The sequence below is a fragment of the Magnolia sinica genome, chromosome 3 (assembly GCF_029962835.1).
Source record: "Magnolia sinica isolate HGM2019 chromosome 3, MsV1, whole genome shotgun sequence".
Lineage (NCBI taxonomy): Eukaryota > Viridiplantae > Streptophyta > Magnoliopsida > Magnoliales > Magnoliaceae > Magnolia > Magnolia sinica.
This window is the reverse complement of record NC_080575.1, coordinates 83,943,589-83,954,768: the sequence shown is the minus strand read 5'-3', so window position 1 is coordinate 83,954,768 and position 11,180 is coordinate 83,943,589. Positions and strand designations below refer to the sequence as shown.

Sequence of the window (11,180 nt, the reverse complement as noted above, 5' to 3'; positions counted from 1 at the left end):
AAGGTAATGGATAACTTAGATCGATATCTGGACCTTTTTCAACCATAACTAAACAACATCACATATGATATACAAGTTTCAACAAAACATTTGCTAATCCAACATACAAATAAGATAATTACTTTAAAATGGTATTCTAGATACGAGAATTCCTAAAGAAAGTTGACATATTTGTACATCTCAACTAGGTATTAGTTATGTGATGGTCTCTTATGATAGTGGATGCTATTTAAAGCTGAAAACTTTGAGATATATTCTTTAAAAAAGAAATCCTCAAGAGTTATTGAGTCAGTGTTAAGTTGTTGGCGCAAACCCCATTATGTTTTTGGGATTTTTACAAATATTTTTGAAAGCTTGTTGGTTCAAAAGAAATCTTATACATCTTTCTTTATAGCGCTTGATCCTCTCTACAAATTTTCTTGATATTGATTGGAATGAGGAGGTTCAGTCTTCCTGGGAGGATCCCTTTTTCCTGATATGAACCATTCATCGGGTCATACAAAAAAATAACTTGAAATTTTAATTTAAATCATGGGTCTTAAGTTAGGAGTAAGGGAGACGTAATTGCATCTTCTTCATGCTTTGGGTCATTAGATTCCTCCTTTGACTTTGCCCACAGAAACAAATAGAGGCCTCCTACAATCATCAATGATCCAACAATACTGCAAAAAGAAGAAGAAAAAGAAAAGCTCAATGCATGCCACATAACTATATAAACTATTTCTTATGTAAATATAAACTTGCATGCATGCATTAAAAAATGCATCAGATATTGGAAGTTTTAACTTAGGATTATTTAACAACAATCATGCCTCAAAATCAACAAATTAAAGAATAATTTATTAAATTAATAAGTCAACAAAACTGGATAAATACATAGGAAAGATATCATGCATGCCGAAATGGTACAAAAGAGATTTGAGGACAAAACATCTCAACCATACATTAATGTTAAGCGGGGAGTCAATATACACATTTCCTGCTTACTTTCTAAAGTGGGACAAAACATCTCAACCATACATTAATGTTAAGCGGGGAGTCGATATACACATTTCCTGCTTACTTTCTAAAGCGCCATAATGTATATTTGAATGATTGAATCTAAATTGGATTCTTGCCACCGACCAATGGATCAGGGAAATGTCATTAAAGGTTTTTTTCTAAAGAGATGTAATTAAGAGCTTGTGAATTGTGACTGCCTAAAATACACATATCTCTGCAAATCAATAAAACCCTCAAAAGAAGAAATTTGTGTGAAAATATATCTATCATAATCTAAAGCAAGCAAACACTCATAAATTTGTAAATAATGTTGCAATTAAAACACACGAGCTGCACTCAGTAACTTAAACCGAAAGTCTTAGAATTCGAATAAATTGTTACAAAAGAGAAGAGTAGATTCAACAAATTACTTGGATCTCAAAGAAGTTAGACAAATCTTAAACTCATACACAATATTATTAGATAAGAGCAAGGTTATTGAGCTTGGACTTTTTTTTTTTTTTTGTTTTATTTTATTTTTCCCGAACTTATGAATTTTTAAGAAATCAAAGAAAGAGAATGATCTCATGGAGTTCACTATGATGTATGTATTGCAACCACCCCTCCCATCTAGGTTCTCCCCAAGGTTTTGGCTACCGACCTCAAAATAGGAAGATCCAAAACTCAGGTGGGGTGCCACCATAGGAAACAATGTAAAATCATGCCTATATCCTCCTGAGTCAAGTGGTGTTGCTCACTTGAGTTTTTGATGAACCTAATCTTTGGGACATCCCTTCATACTGGTGGGGCACACCTAATGAATGAGTTAAATGTACGGGTGCAACTTGGTTTGGGTTGATGGTCAACTTGAGCCTAACCCGACCTCAAGAGGACCTAACCTGTCCTGAATTCCAACCCAAGGTGCTAAACCCAAATTCCTTTGTACTAGACCCAACTCGTCCCAAATGCATGTGATTTTTCATGACCTAACTTGACCCAAAAGTGCTTAATCTGGACGCAACCTAGTTTCAAATTGTGTGGGCATTTTCCAAGCCAACCAAAGGACCTTGATCACTCGATGTTGGGTAGGGTCAATTGGGTCTGGGTTGACTCGACCCCAACTTGGAGCCCAAGCTGGATGGCATATACATATGGAGGACCGACACACACCCCAAATGTTATCTATGGTGCACCTCCAATTGTTCCTTATGGTGTGGCCCACCTAAATCTTGGATTGGTCCAATTTCTAGATTTACAACCAAAAAATTTGAGGGTGCACTTGATGGATAGAATGGATGTCATATATGCATAATAATGGACTCACATAGCTCCATTTTGTGGTAATTTACCATGAAGTTGTCTCCATGCGATGGTTCCTATTCTAAAATCAATTCTCCTAAGTCAAGCATATCGGTTGTGGAGTCTGCAACTAAGAAAGTTCTTGTTGATTTATGTAACCTTAATTTCAATAAGCATGTGTTTGGATGTGCTATCAAATTGAATTGTAATGATTAGATCAGTAAGTTGGAAATAAATCAAATTATAGTATTTATTTCTCAACATTCGCATCGATACATTGGCCTTCAAATTTCAAGTTGGACAAGGAAGAAGTATAATTGCAATTTGAGGACTATTTCCTCATTACAAATGCTATGAAATATATATCATTGATTTTTCACACTTAATGGATGAAATTAAATGTTTGCAATCTAATTTACTTGTGCATCCAAAGAAAAACCAATGAAATGCAAATACCAATGATGTATAAAGACCGATTTGAACTCAATTTACTATGTAATAGTGTTGCTTAATCGACCTAAAATGCATTTTGCATAGGGGTGGCAATGGGCTGGATGGCCCGACCCTATAGGGCCATGGCTTGGGCCCCTAAATTTGGCTGGGTGAAATTTAAAGACTATTTCCTCATTACAAATGCTATGAAATATCGTTTGTAAATGGAGGATACCATAAGAAAAAGAAAAAGAAAAACTTATATTGGACCATTTCAAGCATTTGATTATTTGTACCTTCTTATCATAGGGCCTTTTCAGCCTTAATCAAAGACAGGGGTGGGTCTAGGCTATGGCCAACTTTGGCGTGGCCCTAGTTTATTGGGTGATGTAGAGCGGGTCCAAGAACTTTCATGGCAAAGATGGACCAAGAAAGTCTCAATCGGAGGCAAAAATGATCCAAGATCGTCAAAACCTTAAATTAGTCGTATCTCATAAACTGAGTTGAGTTTTTTGACATATTATATGTGATTTTGGGGTAGGAGGACCTACTTAAGCCAACCAACCCAGCTATGCCAGGTTTGCCCATACTGAATTTGTGAGATTTGATCAGATCAATAGTTAAAAGTCCTGTTTAGTTTCATTTTTACTATAAATAGTAAGTTTTAGTTTGAGAAAAACTTTTGATCCTTTGAGTTGTAGAAGTTATGCCAACATGAAAAGGGCTTAGAAAATTAAGGAGAATAACGTGGTTGGGTTAAATTGGACACTTACTATTTTTGGCTAAAAACCACGAAGTCTAGTAGGAATAGAGGTCATTATAAATAGTAAGTTTACTATTTATAGTAAGTCATGTTTTACGGTGTTTGAGTTGGAGTGTAAGTTTAAAACTCTGTCCTAGGTTTGAGTTGCTTATTTAAAGAGTTGTTTTTTCATTTTTTAAAATCATCAATCAAGTTATTTTGATTTTATTAGGTATTATTTATGCTTTTATCTCTCGTGGATTCAAGGAAACTCTCCGAGGAGTCCCAGGAGCTCTATGGATTTAGAGTAGTTACCCCCTAAGGAAGACGGTGATCGACCTAGCCTATATGTTGCCACCCTTAATTCGGCACAAGCACTACGTAATTAAATCATGGTTTGGGTGAAGTTGGGTTTGATTTTGAAGATAAATGGACCAATTTCAAATCGGTTAGCCTTACCTCCCAACATTCATGGTCTCCCCAAGGAATAACATATCTGCGAGAGCCGTGAGCAACAACGTTAATGGTGCAAAAACTGCAACAAAAAGAGGGCCCTTCACTCGAGCACACCACGAGAAGATGAAGATTCCTATCCCACTGTTCAGCACCCCCTGCACCGAAAAATGTATTATTTATATAACTTGGGCTGATAATATCAAAAGATCTGGCCCTAGTAAGCTTTAATAACATGACATCACAAAATCATATACACTAGATTCACATGGATGATGGATTTTATTTTTTTTTTGCTGGTTAACCGTGGTTGAAATCGGATACTCACTCCAAAAAATATGTTTAGGAGCTCTAGGTCCCACTTAAGCTTCCATTCGGAGGCCTCACGACTCACAAATGCGGCTAACACACATGTTTGAAGTGTCCCAAAGAAGTACATCATAGTAGTCATGGATAATTCAGCTGGGTATCTTCTTGTTGCAGGCTCCTGAAAAATGAAAATACCATAAGGTTAAAAAGGGTTGCTTGAATCAAGCAGTCACAATTTGTTATGTTCTACTCAATAAGAATATCATCGAATTTGGGTTCAACGTTCATTTTTGAAGCGGGTGTTATGGTTCCCGCCCACAAGCATTGGATAAAGGGAGACATGCCCACCACTTCTCTTAAGTAGTACATTTCTTTTACCCAAAGTGAGGGTGGATTTGTGTTACTTTAAAATAAATAATAAGCATATCAACCATACCATCAAGGTTCTAATTATTGTCTGATTTGGGGTATCTTTCAAGAAGTTATGGTGATCTAAGATATGATCCAATCTTATGCCATGATGTTGCTATCATATACAATTCCACTAGAAATACTTAGGAAGGAATGCATTGATGATACATTTTAATAGGGTGTTTGTTTGTGTCAATGTGATGTAGGGAAGCGTGCGAAGGGATAAGGAGAAAGATCACCATCTTCCTCAAGTGAGTAAGACCATGAATCCACAAGGTGTAATGGGTCTCGAATCCACAAGAGTTAAGATTATTCAAAATACTTTATTGAAATCAATCTATCAACTGAGATTACAAAGCTTTAAATAAAAAAATGAAATTCTAATTAAGAGTCCTAATATAAATAAATTGAAATTTTCCTAAAATAGTAAGACTTACTAAAAATAGAAAAATTCTAATCTAACTATGCAGGATGATTCCTGACACGATAAGAAGCAAAATCTAAGAGGATACTAAATACTAAAACTCTAAGAATAAAAAGTTATGTCTAGCCTAAAACTAACTAAAAATAGTAAGTTTTTCAAAAAATGGGCACTTAAGTAAGAATGAGTTGTTTCGTTGTGAAACGGAGTGACTTGATATGCTTATGGGTGTCGGTTGGCCCCAAAACAAATTTTCATTCGAAATTCATAAGTCATGTGTCCTGTAACTCATTTCGGATCAAAAGTTACGGTCAATTTAAGGTTTGCACTTTGAACGACATTTTTTCTCAATCTGAAATAAATTTCTCTAATACGAATGTGCCCAGGGCCTGTTACATCATGCCCCACATAAGACTAGGCCCAAATTTGATGAATTACCTCCACTTTCATTCAAACCTTTTTCGGTCCATCTAAGCCAAGAATAAGTTTGTAGCCGGCTATACATCACAATGATACAACCCAATGTCGTAGAATCTTTTCCCCCACGTGCCACTTTTATAGGACATTGGTAGGCTCCATCGTGATGATCACCTGGTAGAAAATTCAGACCGATCCATTCAGATAGGCCACTTGTTATGAATCAATGGATGGTCGAAGGTTTTGACCCAACATGTAGGCCTATCTAGCAAGTACAACCAACCTGATTTTCATGATGCTGATTTTGTAAACACTTGACATGTAAGCAGAAAGATGTCACGGCATCACAAGTTACCTGCAGAATATCAGTTCTATCACATTGGTGCTTTTAGACCATTTAACATATAAGTTTTGGACTGTTTAACATATAAGTGAAACCTTGAGCCCCCTAACCCCCTATCAAGTGGACACTATCTTTGCATACAAGGGGCCGATTTGGGTATTGCGAAATCAGGACTAAGGGAGCACTTGCTTGTAGAGCTGGGCATTGAGTCGAGTTGGCCCGAGTTAGGGCTGACTCAACTCGATCCGGTTTTGAAATAGGCCTGACTTGAACTTGATCTAACTCGATACCAAGTCCAGCATGCTTGAGTCTATCGGAGTCTGGTCTGGCCTGGACTGATCCGGATCGAGTCCTATCCATTCAGCAGTACTGAGTCGGGTCAAGTTGGCACTGAGTCGGATTGAGAGATGAGGGAGGGAGAGAACGAGAGAGTGGAGAGGAGAGAGAGGAGGAGGAGGAGGGTAATGGCGGTGGGTGGTTGTCGGGCTTGGAAGATGAGGAGGATGAGGGAGGGAGAGAAAGATTTTGGGATCGGATCGGGGTACGGTGCGACGGTTAGGGTTAGAGAGTTGGGTTTCAGATCGAGTCGGGTCTAATCGGATCGAGTTTCGAGTCGAGTTACTAGGTGACTTGAACTCGACTCGGTTTGAGTTCGGATTGGGCGAAGCCTACTCAGTTCGGACCGACTCACCCATTCGGTTCGAGTCGAGTTAGATCGGAACGAGTCGGACGAGTCGAGTTAACCAGATCCAGTCGTCCGGTGCCCACGCACCTTTACAGCTTGCACTAAATAATATAAAATTTTGTGTCAATGCCCTATATATCATGTAAGTTTATGTCAATTAGACTGATTAATTTTGAAATATCATGAAATTTTATGGAATTCAGATCATCTGTTTGCCGCAAATAGGAAATTACGGTTTGTTGCAATGTGATTTGGCCACATCATCATAAGAGGCTGCATTTAATGGAGCAATGCTGAGAACGACAGTGTTGATGTGGACCAATCACCACCATGTAAGAAAATAAGAAATCATTTTTATGGCAAAAAGAAGATTCTGATTCAATTTTACGATATTTGGTGCAACCAAATGCACCCTAAGGCTATACCCAATTTTGGCAGGCTCATGCCTTTCATGTGAGATACAGGCGTACCAGAGAAACACTCGTCTGCCCAATTATGTACGGATTTCATGCGAAAGGCTTCCTAGCTACGCTGCAAACTTAGGTGGGGCCATCATGATGTTTGTGAGAAATGACCCGTACATCGGCTTTGTGAGCTCATTTTAGTAATTGGGACCAAAAGCGAGCGGGATCCAGGACTTAAGTGGGTTGAAAACATGGGGATTGAACTTCCACAGTTGAAATATTTGTGGGGCCACAGAAGTTTTGAATCAGGCTAATATTTTTGTTTTCAGTTTATCCCAGTAGGAATGACATTACGGTATGGATGACATGTAAACATCGCTGTCAAACCTAGTGAGGTTTCAACGGTATGATTTTTCCTACCCACCTTTTCCTTTAGTGCGGCCCACTGGAGTCTTGAATCCTACTCGATCTCAGGTAATAATATTAGCTCACAAAATCGATGGACTTACAAACATCTAGGGTTGAAAGTTGGGCGGGTTCAACCCGATCGACCCGTGACCGACCGGACATTGGGTTGGGCTTGGGCAGGTTGTCTTGGGTTTGGTCTCAGGTTGGGCCATACAAACACCAACCCGATAAAACTTGGGTTGGACTCGGGTTGAGGTCTCTGGTTGCCCGACCCAACTCGAACCCGATCAATATATAAATTCCTTATAAATTAATTATAATTGAGTGCGGATCGTCTGTGTTGAAGGCAAAGGAAATTCCAGTGTCGTCAGGTTTCATTGGTCCACGTCATTTTCGATTACTCAAGCTAACAAGATATGCCGGATTTCTCTCCCAAATAAATTGCTTGATACACAATAAGACTTTTAAAGGAGTATTTATCCTATATTTTAGCTTGTTTGTTTATAAAAAATAAACTTATTTATGATAAATAACTACATATATAATTAATAAAATTATAGGTATATGATAAATAACTATATATATAATTAATAAAATTATAAGTATAAAAAATAAGACGTGTATTGAAAATATAATAAACTAATGTAATAATGAAAATATTAGCATATATCTACCCGGTCAACCCAACCAACCCGACCAAGCCCGCTTGGGTTAGGCTTGGGTTGAGAATTCTCATGGGTTGGGTTGGGTTAGGGTTGAAGTATAGGAACCTTAGGTTGGGCTAGGGTTGAGCACCAACCCACCATACTTTCAGCCCTACCGCCATCACGATGGGCCCGCCTATGTTTTCATTAGCAGGAAATCCGCGTCCTCACCTACCCAACCAGACCTATCGACTCTGTTTCAGCAGCCGTTCCAGCCGCAAAAGTGGAGAACGGGTCGGCTACTCCCCGGTCAGTGCTATGCGGCTCCCACTATTAAAGTATGTATTTTATCCATGCCGTTCATCCATTTTTACAGTTTATTTTAGGGGCAGATCCCAAAAATTAGAGGTACGTATATATCTCAGGTTGACCACACCACTCGAAAACAATAGTGATTGGATATCTACCATTAAAATCCTCCCAAGGCCACTGCACTGTTTATTTGACATCCAATATATTGATTAGGTCATACGGACCTAGATTAAGAGAAAAAACAAATATCAGCTTGATCCAAAACTTTTATGGCCCCAAAAAGTTTTTAATGGTCAACGTTCAATCGACACTGTTTCCTGTAATGTGGTTTACTTGAGATTAGGATATATTTCATTTTTGGGATTATATCATAAAATGATCTAGAACAATAAATGGACGGCATGGATGAAACACATAAATCATGGTGGGGCCCATAGAGCACCGACTACTAGCCATTGGCCAGTGGCAGGGACTAGCCAATCCGTTCTCGCGTGCGACAAACCGGTTTAAGATCATTTAAAGATACCCAGGTGGTTCAGATGTCGCCTTTTATTGATAGTTGGTAGGTGAGGAGGTGGATCTGGATCGTCCATCCTGAGTGCCCACAATTGAAAATCAAAAGAAATGTACGCTCTATCCATATTATTTGCCCCCTCAAAATGGACGTTCGAAATGAAAATGGATCGAGCAGGAAAAAAAAATGAGGGCTAGGATGGTCCGTCTTATGTGATTTTCACTCAGTGACAGGACCCAGTAGTTCGAAGGTCCAGATCCACCTTCCCACCATCGACATATCAAAGCTTGGGCGACGAACATCACTTCCCTAGTCCACCTCGACTGATCGAATGATCATCATGCCTGATAATTTTAACATGTTACAAACGGTCTCACCTGCAAGACTAGCCACGTGCTTAGTGAAAGAATGCCCATGATAGCCAAAACGAATCCAACCACCCAATTTCCGGGCCCTGTGATCGCTGATTGGGCCACGCTACTCTGCCACAAGATCATGGTCAATGCGCCTGCGACCGATAGTATTGTCCCCGATAGCTTTCCGACGCCCCTTACTCGATTCAGCTCAGGCACTTCTTGACGCGACGCGACGGATAGTAGATAAGTGAAGGCAGGGAAGAGATTGAGGATGGCAGATTGTGTTGTACTTGAAATGTAATTCAAGCTAGCAGAGAAGAGGTTTTGAAACAAGGTGGCCCTGCAAGAGATTTAGTACTGTTAATTAGTACTCCGTGTATACATGTTTAAGGGTGAAACAATCTAAGCCGTTGGATTTGGGATGACATATATTTGAGTGGTTCGGTTTATTGGGCTCTAGAAAAGTGGCATGTACACTAACTGCCTTGTACACACGTGGGCCTGGAATTTGGGTCTAGATCTGACCGGCAGGACTCGATCCAGACCATTAAAAATGGAAAGAGTCTAGAGGGGGACGCGCCTAAGGAACAGTCAGATGGGGTGCAGGGAAGAGTCACTTACCCAAGCAAGGCCAGTAGGAACATCCAACACAAAATTGATAGGGTGAGAGGTGGCCTTGTCTTTCTACAACATCAGAGGAAGACAACATCAGAGGAGGAAGAAAGAATTTCATTAGAGAGAGAGAGAGAGAGAGAGAGAGAGAGAGAGACCTTTCAATGAAGTATGCAAGAGGGCCCATGAAGACAACGGCTGCGATGAACTGGTAGATGATGAAGACAACAGTGCTAGTTCCTTGTGTGAAGACGATTTTGCTTAGGATTGAATAGCTAGCTGCGATTATCTGTGCCAAAACCATATATGCATATGGTGCTATCTTTTTCGCATTCCTCGTAGAACAGGCCATTTTCCCTCTATTCCTCTGAAAGATTGAAAGGCTCTCCTTTTTTCTCCTCGTTTATGACCATCTATATAACTTCATATGAATAGGTCTAGATTTTTTTTTTTTCTTCTTCGTTTTTTTTTAAGGTCTTGATCATAGTGTTTGGTTGACTCGTGGGTAGAGCTCATATGGTAGTTGTGATCACCCTTTTCTTTTTTTTATTTTTGTGGGCCCGCCCAAATGTTTACACAGCCTTTTTAAAAAACAAAAAAAACAAATTTACAGGTGGTGGTGTGCTAACACCCTTCTCCCAGAACAGAAATAATAATAATAATAATGTAAATTCAGATAGCTAGATGTTCATTGTGGTTCGCATTCATCAATGTTTCTCTAAACAATGGTGACTCATCCACCATACACGTGGTATACATGTATGGCAATCTGAACCATCCAAATCATGGGATACATTGTTGATTGAATATATCCGAAAAAGCAAAATAATCCCACGAATGTAACCATCTAATATGGCCATTGAAGCTGAACTTTGGACCATCTATGTTTCAGTATCCATTTGGTAGCCACCGATTGAATGGCTAGGATTGCATCGTAGATTGTGGATGAAGCGTATCTCTAAAAACACACTGATTAAGATATTCTAATGATCCAATTAATAACTATTAAATGGATGGTTAAAATTAAAGTACTGCGTTCTCCAAATTCAAAGGGCAAAATCTGATTATTACAATCACATTTTCTATATAATTTTTGGGTTATGTTCAATTCAAAATCCTTCCAGTTATTTGAACGGTGCAGATTGTCGTGCAACTATGCCATGTTTACGTTCGAACTGTCAACACCATTTTCTTTTAATGGTGATGAACTAGCACGGGAGTGTTACCAGTGGGACGAGGATTAGCTACTGCACTCGACGGTAGCAGTGACGTCATCACATTCTGTGGGCCCCACCATGATGTATGTGTTATATCCACACCGTTCATCCATTTGGAGAGATTGTTTTAAGGCATGAATCAAAGAATGAGGCAGATCAAAGGCTCAGGTGGATCCCACCATAGAAAACAGTGGGGATCGAACGCCTACCATTAAAAACA

At 39.1% G+C, this 11,180-nt stretch overlaps 1 protein-coding gene across 1 annotated transcript; it reads right to left on the bottom strand.

Moving 5' to 3' along the window:
* Nucleotides 1-383: 383 nt before the first annotated feature.
* Nucleotides 384-10,208, bottom strand: LOC131240096 (WAT1-related protein At3g18200-like). Its single transcript, XM_058238139.1, has 6 exons — nt 9,902-10,208; nt 9,753-9,815; nt 9,153-9,471; nt 4,236-4,394; nt 3,914-4,065; nt 384-662 (listed from the first exon to the last, which is right to left on the bottom strand). Exons 1-6 carry the CDS (start codon nt 10,093-10,095, stop codon nt 539-541), a joined length of 1,011 nt encoding a protein of 336 aa, XP_058094122.1. The 5' UTR covers nt 10,096-10,208; the 3' UTR covers nt 384-538.
* Between the last annotated feature and the right edge of the window lie 972 nt (nt 10,209-11,180).

Excerpts from the sequence above, each read along its gene's own strand:
- LOC131240096 (XM_058238139.1), bottom strand. The coding sequence starts at position 10,095 with ATGGCCTGTTCTACGAGGAATGCGAAAAAGATAGCACCATATGCATAT. Across the intron at positions 9,472-9,752 it reads TTCCTACTGGCCTTGCTTGG|GGCCACCTTGTTTCAAAACC; the intron begins GTAAGTGACTCT and ends AATCTCTTGCAG. Across the intron at positions 663-3,913 it reads GAGACCATGAATGTTGGGAG|TATTGTTGGATCATTGATGA; the intron begins GTAAGGCTAACC and ends TTCTTTTTGCAG.